At 52.4% G+C, this 16,268-nt stretch overlaps 6 protein-coding genes across 6 annotated transcripts; 2 read left to right on the top strand and 4 right to left on the bottom strand.

The window, feature by feature from the left end:
- Positions 1-1,077: 1,077 nt before the first annotated feature.
- BDW70DRAFT_147263 (uncharacterized protein) lies at positions 1,078-1,850 on the bottom strand (the record flags this gene model as incomplete). Its single annotated transcript, XM_073738686.1, has 4 exons — positions 1,078-1,160; positions 1,280-1,523; positions 1,590-1,661; positions 1,812-1,850. 4 exons carry the CDS (start codon positions 1,848-1,850, stop codon positions 1,078-1,080), a joined length of 438 nt encoding a protein of 145 aa, XP_073600440.1.
- Positions 1,851-3,443: 1,593 nt separating this feature from the next.
- BDW70DRAFT_128133 (uncharacterized protein) lies at positions 3,444-4,824 on the top strand. The gene is made up of 2 exons (XM_073735385.1): positions 3,444-3,865; positions 3,916-4,824. The coding sequence occupies exons 1-2, from the start codon at positions 3,769-3,771 to the stop codon at positions 4,620-4,622; spliced, it is 804 nt and encodes a 267-aa protein (XP_073600439.1). The 5' UTR covers positions 3,444-3,768; the 3' UTR covers positions 4,623-4,824.
- Positions 4,825-7,060: 2,236 nt separating this feature from the next.
- Positions 7,061-8,725, top strand: BDW70DRAFT_128130 (argininosuccinate lyase ARG4). The gene is made up of 3 exons (XM_073735384.1): positions 7,061-7,149; positions 7,215-8,045; positions 8,094-8,725. The coding sequence occupies exons 1-3, from the start codon at positions 7,098-7,100 to the stop codon at positions 8,600-8,602; spliced, it is 1,392 nt and encodes a 463-aa protein (XP_073600438.1). The 5' UTR covers positions 7,061-7,097; the 3' UTR covers positions 8,603-8,725.
- Positions 8,726-9,110: 385 nt separating this feature from the next.
- Positions 9,111-11,332, bottom strand: BDW70DRAFT_168841 (uncharacterized protein; the record flags this gene model as incomplete). The annotated part of the gene is made up of 4 exons (XM_073742555.1): positions 9,111-9,259; positions 9,382-10,108; positions 10,166-10,440; positions 11,329-11,332. 4 exons carry the CDS (start codon positions 11,330-11,332, stop codon positions 9,111-9,113), a joined length of 1,155 nt encoding a protein of 384 aa, XP_073600437.1.
- Positions 11,333-11,373: 41 nt separating this feature from the next.
- BDW70DRAFT_128128 (succinate dehydrogenase [ubiquinone] flavoprotein subunit) lies at positions 11,374-14,040 on the bottom strand. Its single transcript, XM_073735383.1, has 6 exons — positions 13,876-14,040; positions 13,745-13,799; positions 13,607-13,680; positions 13,388-13,551; positions 11,951-13,339; positions 11,374-11,899 (listed from the first exon to the last, which is right to left on the bottom strand). The coding sequence occupies exons 1-6, from the start codon at positions 13,915-13,917 to the stop codon at positions 11,680-11,682; spliced, it is 1,944 nt and encodes a 647-aa protein (XP_073600436.1). The 5' UTR covers positions 13,918-14,040; the 3' UTR covers positions 11,374-11,679.
- A 469-nt stretch (positions 14,041-14,509) lies between these two features.
- Positions 14,510-16,265, bottom strand: rpt1 (proteasome regulatory particle base subunit RPT1). The gene is made up of 4 exons (XM_073735382.1): positions 16,015-16,265; positions 15,830-15,944; positions 15,550-15,779; positions 14,510-15,500 (listed from the first exon to the last, which is right to left on the bottom strand). Exons 1-4 carry the CDS (start codon positions 16,107-16,109, stop codon positions 14,621-14,623), a joined length of 1,320 nt encoding a protein of 439 aa, XP_073600435.1. The 5' UTR covers positions 16,110-16,265; the 3' UTR covers positions 14,510-14,620.
- Positions 16,266-16,268: the final 3 nt, after the last annotated feature.

Below are 16,268 nucleotides of genomic sequence, written 5' to 3'. Positions count from 1 at the left end.
GTCGCCTGCAATGCGCTCGTGAGTAGATAGAGGATTGTGATATTGGCGACAGCGTCATGGATGGCGGAGGCACTTCGTTTATGTTGAGCTACAGATACGTCAGTGAAAAGATAAAAAAAAAAAAAAGAAAAGAAAAGAAGAGAAAGAGAGAGAGGAATAATAATAATAATAATAATGATAATAAATAATATATATATAAAGAATAAAAGGAGAAAAGCAGTTGGGTCTCTTTGTTGAACTTGTACAGAATTACCAGTGCTGGATAGGAGAGCCGTAGGGATGATACTTGGGTTGCTCGGCATACATACCAAGTACTCTGGGTAACGGCAAAGGTGTTGATCAGACGACCCTGCTATTCTACGGAGTGCGACACCATCAGGATGCGTAGTATGTGCTACGGTCCAGTCGAGGAACATTCTGTCATGTCAGAGCCTGAGCCCATCGATTCAGCATTTAGTGTTTCATTGTTTCAGCTTGAGATTGTCTTCGCAAAGTCAACCCCTCGAACAGAGAACGTGGTGACAGAATGCGAGATTGTATTACCCTATTCTGTAAATGGTGGGGTGTGGATGCAAAGTAATGCAATGCAAGGCACCAGTCTGTAACAAAAGAAGTGTCAAATGACCTAGATATTCAGTCCCATGCGGCGGCTCGCTCGCTTACTCCTTGCATGCTTGGAAACAACGCCATAAACTCCTCGCTAACTAGGTACATAGGCATGAAACATCCAGAACGCCAGTTATGACAGGGGAAAACATCAAATGAGAGAGTGAGTCAGACTGACATGTCTCAGTTGGAATGGAATGCCGATAAGCGGCGATGCAGATGCAGCAAGTGCCGGTGACATAGGAAAATAGAGCCGATGCATGGTGAAATGGGAACATCATTCGTGGAGGTGCAGGAAGAAACCCGGAAATGCAAGGGACTTAGTAAGAATCCAAGTGAGACAATGGTAAGCAATGAAACAAAGATCATTAGGGTATAGCAAAAAAAGCGTGGCTTGGAAAAGTCAAGATGCAGAAAAGAAAAGTTCGTTCGGAATCATTCAGCTCGGCCTAAGGCCAAGGGTAAGGTAATTCACTTGAAACGCCGACGTGCCCTTAGTTCATCGCGGCTGAGCAGTCGCCGGATTCCAGAAACAAATCGTGCCTTTGTGGATTCTAATGAACATGTTCGCATTAGCCCAGGTCCAGTAACAGGTCACATTGGACGTGACAGGTCCGGCCGGCCGGCTCGGCCGGGCCCATTCTGTTGGAACTGAATCGGTAGATGAACATACCGCTATATCTGCGCAACGAGCGCTTGGAGAAACTCTCCGACAGTGGGTGAGGCGATTCTGGCGAGGCAACCTCTGTCCAGTAGGGGATGTCCTGGTGGTAGGAGAGATTCCTCGATGCGGACCATCGGGCTTCATTCTCGTCCTCCATTTGGAGTTGTAAAGCGACGACGTGTGGGTAGAGACCGCCGAGTGGGTAGAGGAGTTCTGAGGACGAGGATTGCCTGGAGTACAGGCTTTGGCTTGTCTTGAGCTACAGTTAGGCGCTGAATCTCGACTCTGAGTATTGGGAGGGTGGATAGCGGGAACTCACGTAAGGCTCGTAGTTGGATTTGTAGCTCATTGTCGATGAAGGATACAAGTCGAATGGCGGAAGCAAGGCAAGCTCAAGGTTGGTTCAAGGTTCGTCCAAGGTTCAAGTTCAGCACGTTTTGAGATTCTTCTACCTTGTCCTGGCGATAGATAGTGAAGTAATAGTTCATTCACCCCATCGTGAGAGAGTTGATGTCTTATATGATGGATGTCCAAGTGGTACCGAGCATGTGGTGGGGAAGACCCAGGGTGTCCAGCGCATGGCCTGGAGAGACCCTCAGTCCAGACTAGACTGCAGGCTGCATTTCTTTTTTTCTGCGGAGGGTGTCTTACCCAAGACCAGCTGAGGCAGATGATTGGGGCACAGTACCATCGACCGCAATCTATCTAGCGAGATGATTTGAATATTTCTACGCAGAATGAGCAGTCAATGATCTCATCAGAGATCCCATGGTCCAATGAGGAGCCTGAAGTGCCTGCGCTAGCCGATTAACCTCCAACTAGTGCCCATCTGCCCGGTTGAGCTGTCTGTTCGGAGGGGCTCGGGCGCATCTCGACGCTGGATACGGTGTAGCACTGTTGACTGCACTACTGCAGAGGATGCGCTACTCTGCACCAGCGTTTTCAGGTCATTCTCGGCTACCCCACGCTCCTACCAACAGGATACACACGACAGAAACAGGGGTTCCCTGCCCGCCGGGGTGCCCGAGGCGTCGAGATAAGTGATCTGCCCGATTACAACTTGCAAATGTCACCTGCTGGGACGTCGACGCAATACCCCTTGCGTCAACCACAGGACGGCCAGCCTCGCTTCCACGTTTCCTCAGAGTGACACTGCCCTGATAACAGGACCGTAACCGGTTTCTCTCTTCCTTCCCCTCCTTTGAAATTTCCCTGATCTTCACTGCGACCATCCCAGTCCGTCTCAAGATAGTAAGATACGTACGCTATGCTAGTCAGGACGGATCGGCGCCCAGCATGACCAACAGAGAACACCAACAAGCGTGGAGCAGGGCGGTGGGGATTCCCAGCGAGAGATCTGTCATGATTTCCTGAGGATCCTTATTGCCCTGGCACGATAGAGGCCGTGCTCAGGTCGCGAACTCGAAAGAGCTGTCACAATCGCCCTCGACTAGTGGTTTTTTTTTTTGGCACGGATCTCCCCATCGAGACGTCGATGGCTCGAGCGGGCTGAGTGGGAGAAGCACGGTTAGCTTAGGGCAAAACTACCCATGAAGAGTAAATAGAATAATCAATATTAATAATGTAAAGATGCGGAGCCGTACATCATGACTTGGTCGAATCAGCCCAGGAGACGGCTCCATTGGGACACACTTAGACTGCTGCGAACCTCGACTCTCCCGACCATCTGGTCATCAGCCCAAGGATGCGCTAAATCGAGATTCCCAAATCCCTGGGATTGCATTGGCGTCAGATTGAAACATTATATAGTAACAATGACAAGGATGTCCTCAAGCTAGACGGCCGAGACGCATGGACAGGGACTAAGAACAATAGTCGTGAAAGCTGCTGCCCTTAGCGGGAAATGGGAGCGATTGCGGCAGGTGTTAACCGCCGGGCCTGATCGGTACTGCCTTAATTCTCAGGCGGAGACAAGCACAGCCACCATGCACGATCGCCAACTCCGAGGTTCGTGAAGGAAGGAAAAGAAAGTATACGAACGAAAAAATTTTTGTTGAAGGCCAATGGTTCCAGCCACAGAGTGCTCAAGCCACAGAAACAGAAGCGGCGGTGCGTGGAGCCGTGGCGGAGCACTCGTGGCTTGACACCATCTGTCAATAGCCTCAGGTTTCCAAGGTCGAGTTGGCGCGCTTCTCCAGTCCGAGGTCTAGTGGCCCACTCTTCCCGGCGGGCCCGGCATATAGTTGTCTACATCGAGGGCTTCATGCACCATCGATCGTCGCGATCTTGGAAGCTCTTTCTTTTTTAGTCTTGGCCGGACACACGAGGGCTTCGGAATGACCGTCGTCGTTGGGCGCAGAGAGATGGACGGAGCTTGGGTCCGCGGGTATAAGGAGGACCTTCTTCCTCGCTTTGCCTAGTGCCGATACAAGTTCAAGTCTTAATTCCAGTTCTGACATTTCTTTTATCGTTCTACTCCATTACACCGGTACCTGGGGTTTTTCAACCCTCCCGACTCACTTCTATGCCCTACGGCAATGACACTGAGCGGACCGGACGCTGGAAAGCAGGCCTCAGTGTGCTTGAGTATGCTCGATCCCTCTTTCGTCGCCATCGTGCCTTCCCAGTCCGCAAGTAAGCTGGTTTTTGCCCACTCTTCCCTTCTGCTCTAAATATCCCCACAGAATCAATTGAGGAAGCTGAACACGCTTTCGCCAGACTCGAGCCGCTCCCTCCGTCTATAATGGAACTACCTTCCACAGCCCAAACCCATGAATCTGGGCCAGGCGGCCCATTGCCCAACGGGCCAGTTTCTGCGCCAGTTTCTGCGCCAAACGGATTAGATCCAGGGTTGGGTCTAGGCTTCAATATCTATCAGGTGCCCCATCTACCTGACTGGCATTCTGCGTACACGGCATGCGTGCAGCATTTCGTCAACCACGCACAGCACTCCGCCGCAGTGCAATCGCTCGCAGCATACATCAACATCCGTCTGCCTTGCCAGCGACTATCAAAACCGATCGCGCGCTTTGACGTCCATTCCTCAGAGACCGCGCAGGCTTCTTCTCAAGTCTCTGTTCGCCATTACATCCGGCGCCTCGTCGCAACGGGGAATGACACTCCCGCTATCCTCGAGATATTCTTCGGCGCCCAGTGGGTTAACGGTGTCGGCACCATAGCCAAACAGGAGAGACTGAACTACCTCTTCACGGCGAAGAGCGCCGGGTTCGCGGCTACGAAAGCCGCCTACGATGTCCTTCCGGATGAGCATACGCCGTTCCTCCGGCCTATCCGCGACGCTACGGAGGAGGAGATCAGCACGGCCGAGAAGTATTGGAGTGAATGGATGGCTATGGAGGATTGGATGGTGGGGCCGCGTAGTCCGTGGTAAGAAGTGGGCAAAAGGCGCTTTTTTTTCCTTAGCTACGAATGATGAGTTACGACTTGACCTCTGATTGTCGCTCGTTTGGATTTCCTATGTCTTTGCATCTCGCTTCCCGTCGAGTCGGTTACATTCGTGTCCAGGACCCCGTCTCCACCTAGAAGAGCTATTTCTGGCGAAAGTAGAACAGGAATCTATCCTTTAATTTCAAGCTCACATTTCGTATAGCACTAGACATGGGTATACCTTGCGTTGGGGCATTGAGCCGTGTTTGAGAACCAGGGTACAAAATGATATCCCGCCCTGACGCAGACCACCTATTTGTGCAACCAATAGAGAGTCGTCGAGTATCAGAACGAACAATGCAAAAAGAGAAGATTTCGTTGACGAACTATTATGGAGAATATGCAAAAAGTTCGTTTCACGTTAGTCTTTAGCACAGCCACTTCACATCGGTCTGTCCGAGCCCTACGATGCAGGATGCAGATCGCCCGGGATCCTCGTGTCTTGAGTTTCCATCTGGGTACCTTTCAATTTTATTTTTACTTTTTGATTTTATTTTTTTCACCCTCATGCTACCTTCTCTTCAACCGCTCCATTTCCAAGTTCTAAGCTCTCACCTGGATTTAGTCAGGGGCAGGTAGGATATACCTCGGCATTCAGCCAGCCACGTCGCTCTGTGTATCCCATTGCAATGGAACTAAAATAAGCGAGGTTTTCCCGCCCCAGGACCCTACCTAGCTCATTACCTAGCTCAAGCTGTCACCCCATTAGCCATGGAGATTTTGTTTTTGACTTGTCAACCTAGACGATCTCCAACAATACGAGAAGGAGCGAGCCGCGTTCCACTTAGCGAGAACACCCTGGTCCTGTCATCGAATCATCTCATCTCGAACATTCTACTCCAGAGTACGCTTTGTCTCCGATGTTCGTATTCGAGGACGGTCTGTTGATCTATTAATATCCTGTCAAGTTTCATCTTGGCTATGATTTGAACCAAGCGCCGTGTGTTTTTGTGACGGCTCGACGGCGGTCAAGACCCAGTCAATACTAATATCAATATTAATGTCAATATTAGTGTCTTTGTGCGTGCCCAACCTGGAATAGAATCCAGACCCCCGCGCTCCAGAATCGACTTGGTGTCCCAGGATTCAGGCCCCTACAAGGAACAGGACCCGACCAGGAACAGAATCCTCCGGTCTACTCTGCTCTACCCATTTTGGCATGGCTCTGTACACAGAACACTCGGTGAAGTTGAAGATCCCGTCTGACAGGCCGCTTCAGTGGGGCTGCTAGCCTCTGAACCAGGTACTCGGGTCCTCCACGGGTTGCGGCCTTGCAACGCCCGTCCTTCGTATTCCGCGTCGCTCCGGGGGAACATCGGGATCTGCCGTACGCAGGGGAGACCAGTCTATCCATACTCTTGGGCATCTACCTCCAATATCCAAGACAGCTAGCCAAGACAGCCAGCCCGGCGGGCGCCGCTTCGGTTCCAGGGACTCGGGTCGATTTGACCTCTGGAGACTAAAAGATGACACGCGACAGAGCTGAGACGATGCATTATTGATGTGCTCCTGTTAGCATGCCAGAATGTGCCACCCATCCCAAGTCTAAGGTCTGCCTGCCAATCGACATGCCTAAATCTGGCCCCGGCCCCTGGATCGATGGATCAACAAAGACGTCTACCGCGCGTCCGAATCCACATTACAGTCATCTGAGCAGCAGTGCCAGCCTCCTTCAACTTAGCTCAGGGCGTGTCAGCTAGCCACCTGGATCCCGGGCTGAATAATTCTTCTAGGTTATTCCGCAGCTGAGAGTCGGAGCAGGGTGCTCAATTAGACCGGCGGCGCAGCTGACTATAGCCAGTGGGGTTGCATGACGACGGGAAGATGTTGGTGAGGAGTCCAAAGTCTGAGTCCTTGTAACTCACGTTAGATGTATTGACCGGGAGTTGTAGGTTTCTGATCTCCCGGTTGTAGACTGCTAGGCTGCTGGGTTTTGTATATTTTTCAGCACATAGCATGTAATCGATGCTAGTTATCAGAAAGTGGCAGATGCGACGTGCTCGAGTATACATCATAATGGGTTCCATCTTGCCTCTCAACTAGAGTGGGAGAACTATCAGAGTGTTGGGGCTAAGGGCAGTTGACAAGGCCGATAACGGAGTTTATACTTCCGCCATAGTTTTGTGTGCGGCACAATGGAAGCTATACATTCGCATTATACGGCTTTAAAGGTGATGTACTTACAAGTAATTATCTTATCTTATATTTGCATTTCTCTAAGAGTAGCCCAAGAACATTTGTATAGAGTTCGTGCAAAGCAAACAGTAGATGTTCGACGGCCAATGAGTCATCCCAAAGCGGCTAGCGCCATCACCGCACCGAATGATTCATTTTCGATTTATCGCAGCTCGCAAGACCTCCTAACCAACAAGCCCTGATTTGTTTCAATTCCTTCCAGACATCCCTCAATTGCATCACAATGAGCGCCCCCAAAGTTGCCGAGAACATGCTGTGGGGAGGTCGATTCACACGTGTGTACCGCACCACCCCTCCCGCGAGCAATCAGGCCCAAGCTAACCAAACATCCCATCGACAGAGGGCCTCGACCCCCTCATGGTCCAGTACAACGAGTCACTCCCCTATGACCGCATCCTCTGGAAGCAAGACATCGCCGGCTCGATCGCCTTCGCCCGCGCCAACACAAAATCCGGCATCCTCTCCGCCCACGAGTTCTCTGAGATCGAGCGCGGCTTCAAGCAGATCGCCGAGGAATGGAGCACCAACACCTTCGTCGTCAAGCCCAATGACGAGGACATCCACACTGCCAACGAGCGCCGTCTGTCCGAGATCATCGGCAAGGAGATTGGCGGAAAGCTGCACACTGGCCGCTCCCGCAACGAGCAGATTGCAACCGATCTTCGTCTGTGGCTGCGCGACGAGCTCCGCAAGCTCGATGCCTTCCTCAGTGACCTCATCAAGGTCTCTATTGCCCGTGCCGAGAGCGAGATTGACTATCTCATGCCCGGATACACACACCTGCAGAAGGCCCAACCAGTTCGCTGGAGCCACTGGCTCTTGTCCCATGCGACTGCGTTTGCCGACGAGCTAAAGCGGCTGCGAGAGGTCACAAAGCGGGTGAACCGCTCGCCGCTCGGTACCGGTGCGCTCGCGGGTAACCCCTTCCACATTGACCGAGAGGCTATGGCCAAGGAGCTGGGCTTTGAGGGGCTCCTGTACAACTCGATGAATGCCGTTGGCGATCGAGACTTTGCGATGGAGACGATGCAGTGGGGAAGCTCGTTCATGCTTAAGATCTCGCGCTGGGCGGAGGATCTGATCATCTACTCGAGTCTGGAGTTTGGGTTCGTCCGCTTGTCGGATGCGTACTCGACTGGGTCGTCTTTGATGCCTCAGAAGAAGAACGCTGGTGCGTCTTCCCCTTGTTCTGGGTTATGATTCTCTAATTATGGTATAGACAGCCTCGAACTCCTCCGCGGCAAAGCCGGCCGCGCCTTCGGCCACATGGCCGGCCTGATGTGCACGATCAAGGGTCTCCCTACAACGTACAACAAAGATCTGCAAGAGAGTGTCGAGCCCCTCCTCGATCACATCAAGACCGTCGGCGATAGCATCCAGATCGCGACTGGCGTGCTGTCCACGCTGACCACCATCCCAGAGAAGATGGCCGCCGCCTTGGCACCCGAAATGCTCGCCACCGAGTTCGCCGACTACCTTGTTCGCAAGGGCGTGCCCTTCCGCGAGGGCCACCACATCTCCGGCCGCGTCGTCCAGCTCGCTGAGAGGCACGGCGTTCCCATGGACCAGCTTAGCCTGGAGCAGCTCAAGAGCGTGGATGACAGGTTTGGTGATGACATCCAGGAGTGTCTAAACTACGAGCGGGCGGTTGAGTTAAAGGATGCTATTGGCGGGTGCAGTAAGAGGGCTGTGCTGGAGCAGACTTCGGTGCTCAAGAGCATTCTGTGAGTGTATTCTAGGTACTTCCAGTGACATGAAGCAAGCGGGAAGCTTGGAATTGGGGTCAAAAAGCTCGGGTTAGATCTTATGAGATATATGGATGTTTTAATGCATAGAGAGTTTGGATTGCTAATCGTCTATCTTCTATCCACCTTCCCATCTATTTATGAATAGGTAATTATATCAGCGAGCTTCGGTCCAGCCTGGCACAAGAAGCGTTTGCTCTAGACCATGAGCAAGTGTGCAATGAAAATCATGCAGTACAAAGGCATCTGAGCGCTCAAGAACTCATGCAGGAGGAAATTAGGGTTCTTAGCAACCTCACTTCACCCAACGTCAATAGCGCTGTTGATTAGTGTCAATCAGATCAGCACAGTTCTCACCTTCCCCACTTCAACATCACTTTTTCCAACCATCGATCAATTACTTATTCATTTATCCAACCCAATCTACAAAGCGCCAAGCTCGAGATCAAACAGCACTAACTTCCTCCTGAATATCTCCGTGACCTCCTCCCTCACCACTCTCGACTCCCTCGCCAGCTCAGGCCGATGAAGACGGTGTCGGTGATGACAACAGCCCCGAAGGCAGCGAACTTGGGGTCAGAGGCGAACGCGACGGCGATGGCGGGAGCGGAAGCGGAGGAAGCAGGTTTAGCGGCAGCAGCTTATGCTTGTGTTTCTGCTTCTGCATTTCCTTCTGCTCCTTCGATGCCCTCTTCTCTGGTCTCGGCTCTACAAGGCCAGGTTCTTGATTATACGGTGAGCTCAATGCATGGCTAAACGAACCAGTGTCGACAGGGAGACCGTTGAAATTCGGCGATAGGACCGCGCCGTCGGGCGTCGTGATTGAGAGCGGATGCGTGGTGCCACGGTGGAGCTGGCTCTTTTGGCGTTGGCGCTGGCGCTCCGCAAAGGGGATGTTTATGAGCTCGCGGGAGCAGGTTATCGGCAGTTCGACGCGGCCGAGGTAGAAGCCTGTGTCGAAGAGCTCGGGGGTCGTGGAGGGACGCCGAGAATATGGTTGTTCATGTGCATCTGTATGTGCATCGGCGGTGTTTGCGATGATGTTGGCGTTGCTGCATCTGTTCATTTCGGGATTACAGGATGATGGCCAGTACGCTGTTGGATGGTAGCCATGTTCGCCTTGGCTTGGGTGGAGGGATTGGTGGATGGCTGCTGGAAGTGGAGGAGTAGGGGTAAAGGCGGATTGGAGGTTCAAACTCGTCTTGGGGCTTATGGCGGGTTGGAGGGCTGCCAATGGTGAGGGGGAGGAAGTCAACGCTGATGGGATAGAGCCCGGTGAGTCTGTCTCGCGCTTTTGGAGTAATGAGACTACTGGTGACTGTTCTCCAGGTATAGTCTGTGGCTGTTTCTGTCTGTTCATGAAACCAGTACGACTGCCACTACCGGTTACAATGTCGTGGATGCGCACCAAAGGGGGCTGGCCCTTGGCCTGAGCATGGAAGTCCATCGTGCCGGGTGTGATTGTCCCTGTCTCTTGCTCGAGACTTATCTGCTTCTCTTCCAGGCAACGGTGTCGCCAGCGAAGAAGAGTGAACTGTCTCATGACTCTCCTCCCACGCTTCTTTCTCGTGCGGCGTATGAAGTATGCGATGAGGCAAAGTATCAGGACCAGGCTAATGACGCCGCCTACAATGGCTCCAATCCTTGTGCTGCTGAGACGGTGACTTGATGATACGAGATTGCTGGCGGGAGTCGGCTGCGCATCAAGCTCGGACAGCGTGCTGGTATGCGTAATCGTGGCTCTCTCTGTGACACTAGAAGTGGCAGCCTTGATAGCAATGTCACTCGTCAATGGCTCGAATTCCGTCGTTGATGCCGCCTCTGCCGTCGTCGATGAAAGTGACTTGGACAAAGTCGTCAAAGTCAAAGCTGAAGCCGATTGTTCGGTCCAAGTCGACCAAGTTGTCAAAGCAGACTTTGTCATCGGCCCATTACTATCATCTGGACATATTTCCAGACCACATGGATCAATCGAGCAGCAGCCCCAGAACCCGCTGGCGCAGGAATACCAAGCTGTATGCTTCGAGCAAGTTGTATCAGCCATTACAATCCTTTAGATAAAAGGAAACAACCTAACGAAGGGGCCGTTCAATACAAATTAACGAGTGTTCAGCATGAGGCCAGCTCAATTCGAGCACGGAGTCAGAGCAAGAAAAAGAAAGCGAGAGGAAAGGAAGTCAGAAAACAGATGCTGCCAATTCTCATTAGAGTGAGAGCGAGAGATATAGGGAATTGAAACATATGAGATCTGGATATAGGTGCGCTATCGCATAGCTGGCAAGTCTGGCTGTTCTGTTTCATTCCATAGTCCCATGGTTGACCTGACACTGCTGGGTTATGAAAGTAAATCACGAGCCTGGTTGGCATCCTTTCATGAAGGTATTTTAAGCAAGAGGCTCGGGTCTGGTTTGTCTCATCGCGGCTGACGCCTTTGTCAGTGGCGTTACTGGTTATGCGCCGCAAAGGACTCGATCAGGAGTCTAGAATGTACTTGAGACAGCCAGCCTCGACTATTCTTCTGAGGTGGCCGAGGATAGCAATGGCAACTGTCGAGGGCTTTGCTCTTCTTTTGATACTCTCCATCTAGGGTGCAAGAGCAGCACTTCTTTGTTTGCGATGCAGACAAAGAATCGCGTGGCCCACACGTTTCATGCAGATGCCACACAGCGAGCGGCTTAGGAAAAGGTTAGCTTTTTCTAATTAATGGACGCATGCTAGCTCAGCCGTTGAATAGGTTCTAGCGAATCAGTGTACGCGCCAAGTACTCAAGCAAAGAAAACTCCGGTTGTATAAGCTAACAGATGGCTATAAAAAAACAATAGAACGTGAGTGACTCCCAACTCATCGCCTTGAAGAAAAGCAACAATGGATATACACAATATGAAGACATAGGAAATCAACATGGTCGAATTTTCATGACTCTTTCCCTTTCGCCTCGAGTCGCAAGGTTATTCCAACTGCAGGCCTTTAAAGAGACAACGCGACGCCAGATCCTTTTATAAGCAGCAATACCGTGCTGGCTCTGATAACCAACCCAACTCACAGCGACGGTGGATGTGCTTAGTAGACACGCTTGAAGGGAGGAACGGGCTTGCACTCGTTCTCGTCAAGGGTGTTGTGCACGACGCTGCGGTAGCCAATCTCGACCTTGCCGTGGGGCTTCTTCTGCCATGTGAGAGTGTGCTTCATCCAGTTCTCGTCGTCACGGTCGGGGTAGTCCTCACGAGCGTGGGCACCACGGGACTCCTTGCGATTGGCGGCGGCAACGGCAGTTTGAGTACTGATGTCATTAGTTGGTTTCCATGTTGTATCTGTGAATTATGGTACTTACGCGCAAGTCAAAAGGTTACGAAGTTCAAGAGTCTCAACAAGATCGGAGTTCCAGATCATGCTGCGGTCCTTGGTACCGACCTGGTCGAACATCTGGTCGACCTTGGTGATCTTCTCAACACCCTCATCCAAGCTCTCCTGGGTACGGAAGACAGAGACATCGGTCTGCATGGTCTTCTGCATGGCGTTGCGGATCTCGAAGGTGGACTTAGGGCCCTCAGCAGTACGGACAGTGTCAAGGTCCTTGATGGATTCGGCACCAGCGTCGGAGGCCAGCTCGGCGTGGGGCTTGCCGGGGGAGGCAATCTCCTTGACACGGTGAGAAACAGCACGGCCGAAGACGACCAGATCCAGAAGGGAGTTGGCACCAAGACGGTTGGCACCATGGACGGAGACACAGGCGGCTTCACCGCAAGCGTACAATCCGGGAACGACCTTGTCGTTGCCGTTCTCATCCTGTGTCAGGACCTCACCGGTAAACTTGGTGGGGATACCACCCATGTTGTAGTGGACTGTTGGCAGGACGGGGATGGGCTGCTTGGTCACATCGACACCAGCAAAGATGGAAGCGGTCTCAGAGATACCGGGGAGACGCTCGTGCAGGAGAGAGGCGGGAAGGTGGCTGAGCTGAAGGTAGATGTGGTCCTTTTCGGGACCGACACCACGGCCCTCACGGATCTCCATGGTCATGGAACGGGAGACGACGTCACGGGAGGCCAGATCCTTGGCGGTAGGGGCGTAACGCTCCATGAAACGCTCACCTTCGGAGTTGAGCAGGTAACCACCCTCACCACGGGCACCCTCTGTGATCAAGCATCCAGCACCGTAGATACCAGTGGGGTGGAACTGGACGAACTCCAGATCCTGGTTAGGGAGACCGGCACGGGCAACCATGGCCATACCGTCACCGGTACAGGTGTGAGCAGAGGTACAACTGAAGTAGGCACGGCCGTATCCACCGGTAGCAAGAACTGTGTGGTGAGCCTTGAAACGGTGGAGAGTTCCATCCTCCTGGTTGTAAGCGATGATACCGCGGCACTCGCCGTTCTCCATCAGCAGATCCATGGCGAAGTACTCAATGAAATAGTTGGTGTTGTGGCGCAGAGACTGTCCGTAGAGGGTGTGCAGAAGAGCGTGGCCGGTACGGTCGGCGACGGCACAGCAACGGTAGGCCTGTCCGCCCTTACCGAACTCCTTGGACTGACCGCCGAAAGCACGCTGGTAGATGAGACCTTCCTCGGTACGCGAGAAGGGGCATCCGTAGCCCTCGAGTTCACGGACACTAGCGGGGGCCTCCCTCGTCATGTAGTGAATAGCATCTTGGTCACCAAGCCAATCGGAACCCTTTACGGTATCGTACATGTGCCATCTCCAGTCATCGGGGTGCATGCTGTTCACATATAAGCGCATGCCAGGACAAATCAAGACCAAAACCTACTTTCCAAGAGCAGCGTTGATACCGCCCTGAGCAGCAACGGTGTGAGATCGAGTAGGGAAGAGCTTTGAGACACAGGCAGTGTTGAATCCAGCTTCCGCCAAACCGAACGCGGCACGCAGACCAGCGCCTCCAGCACCGACAACGACGGCATCGTACTCGTGGTCCTGGACAGGAGTCAGAATTGCCTGAACATCATGCACAATGAATCCAATTGCTTACAATGACCGGATATTTCTCTGAGATATAACCTTCAGCAGGCTTAGCGCGCAAAGGGTTCGTGCCGAAGATGCGGGCTGCGCAGGGCGGGTTAGCAACCGCAATTATGTTATCTCGTTTTCAAACATCCTCAATGCGTACCTGCAGGGCGGGATGAGGAGAACAAACGTCTCTGATCTCTCAAAGCACGGGAGATCTATCGTTCACAGTCTTATTAGCCATCATTCATGACCTCGGATCCCGAATTGAAGTGAAGTCAAAAGAAAACCAACCTTCGAGGCGGGAGCCAAGCTCCGCAAGCCCAGGGAGCTCATTATGACGGACCGCACAAAAAAAATTCTTCCCTAGCTGTAACACAAAGAAAAGAAGATGCTTGACAGAGGGTGAGAATCAAGCAGCGCAGCAACAGCCGAAGGAAGTAAACTGGAGTGAACTTCAACAGGGTTGCAACTGGCAAAGCTACTACCGATCCGCGAAGGGCAGAGCGGAAGGCTAGCTGACATAATCATGCCATTTCACTTGCCGACGGGGAAGACCGGGGGCCGACAGCCAATAGTATTGCGTGTAATTTGTCCGCAGTGGTAATCACCTCGGGCAGCCGGGACGACTTGATTGGATGGAGCCGTGGAAGCACGTGGATCATACTGTTTCTGCCGGCTAAGTTCTATAAGATTGATTCCGGGGCTAGATATGGGGTTTTATGGAGAGATTGGGAGATTGAATGGTCGGTATATATCTAATTGGAAAGCCTTATACAGGTGAGTCCTCTTGAGGCTGCGATGGTCGTCGCCTTAACAGGGTCTCGTCATGCCGAGATGAGCCGCGGGCAGTCATGTGACATTAAGCCGGAAGCTGAGAGCCGAGATAACTACGAGACGGCTACTAGACGGCTAGGGAATATAGAAGTATGCTGTTGAGCATTAATATGTTGATCCATCGTGGACTGTCCTAGCTAAATGATCATACACCCAGTCACATGCTACATAAACCCAATACGCAACCATAACAGTAGCACGTCTAATTGTACTGCATGTATGTCGCCGTCGAGTTGAACTTCAGGTTGCCCTTGATCACCTTATCCACGGCGGCCAAAAAGTCCTTCTCCGTGGCGACCTTCCGTCGAGCACGGATGGCGAACATACCAGCCTCTGTCGCGACGCTTCGGAGCTCTGCGCCTGTCGCGTTGGGGCATAGTCGAGATATAAGCTCCCATCGAATATCGCGCTCCACGGACATGCTCTTGGCGTGAATGCGGAGGATGTTGGCACGGCCCTCTACATCTGGCAGGGAGAACTCGATCTTGCGGTCAATACGTCCGGGACGCATCAGAGCCGGGTCTAGGGTTGACGGTCGGTTGGTAGCGAACATGACTTTAATGTTACCTCGGGCGTCGAAACCGTCGAGCTGTGTGATGAGTTCCAGCATGGTACGCTGAACTTCATTGTCACCGCCTGCTCCGTCGTCGAAACGGGCTCCACCGACAGCATCAATTTCGTCGAAGAAGATGATGCACGCTTTCTTGGTTCGGGCCATTTCGAAAAGCTCACGGACCATTCGGGCACCCTCACCGACGTACTTCTGCACCAGCTCGCTGCCGATGACACGGATGAATGTAGCGTCGGTTCGGTTGGCGACGGCTCGCGCGCAGAGAGTTTTACCAGTACCGGGGGGTCCGTAAAGTAGAGCTCCCTTTGGCGGATCAATACCCAGGTTGACGAACCGTTCGGGGGACAATAATGGCATCTCAACGACTTCACGTAGCTTCTCGATCTGCTCCTTGCAGCCTCCAACATCTCCGTATGTAACATCAGGCTTATCTTCGACCGTCATCATCGTAACGCTTGGGTCGATCTTGGGCGGCAACGGCAGCATAATCTGGTACTTGTTCCGGTCGACACTATGTAGGTCAGTGTGGAATAAGTCTAGATAGTAGAGGACGAACATACCCAACTCGCATACCCTCCTCAATATCGGTAGGACTCACTCGCTCCCCCAGGTTGACCACAAATTTGGCAATCTGCTTGACATTGATCACATATTTGCTCTTGTCTGAATCCTTCTCGTCTTGAATGATCTTCGTGCAACGGGCCACCTGCAGCGGCTGCTCCTCTGCCATGCGTTGCCTGTCCGCGGCAACGTCCCATAAATGTGGTGGTGCGAGACCAGTGTCGGATTCCTAGACACGTCAGCGTCCTGTCGTCGCAGAAATGTCCTGTCAAAGCGAACCTTGACGCCAATCTTCTCATTCACGCTCGCTTGTCGTTCTTTGATCTGCTTCTCTAGCTTTTTTAATGCGTTTGCGTACGGAGCCGCGCCGTAGGTCTTAAGTACTGCAATGTCCCTGCGTCTGTCAGCGACCGACCTCAAAACACAGCACTACGCCGGGACTTGGGATCTATCGAGCGACATACTCATCTGTAAGAGGAGTGATCTTCTTCTCGGGCTCTTCGTCATCGGCAAAGTTCTTCTTGTACTTCTCCCAGTTCTCTCCCGTGGCGGAAGGCATGGTGAAAGGTTGTGGCGAAAGGACGGGTTAGACGAGATCAGCGATCGGAGATGAGAGCGTGAGCAAGTATTGGAAGGTGGAGGTTTCGTAAGGAAAAAGGGATGAATGAATAAGATGAATAAGGTGCAAGTTGGGGTAGGATGATGTCGAGAGCTGGCT

This window comes from Aspergillus foveolatus (genome assembly GCF_047715535.1).
Source record: "Aspergillus foveolatus strain CBS 279.81 unplaced genomic scaffold BDW70scaffold_3, whole genome shotgun sequence".
Classification (NCBI taxonomy): Eukaryota; Fungi; Ascomycota; class Eurotiomycetes; order Eurotiales; family Aspergillaceae; genus Aspergillus; species Aspergillus foveolatus.
This window is presented reverse-complemented; position numbering and strand designations above follow the sequence as displayed.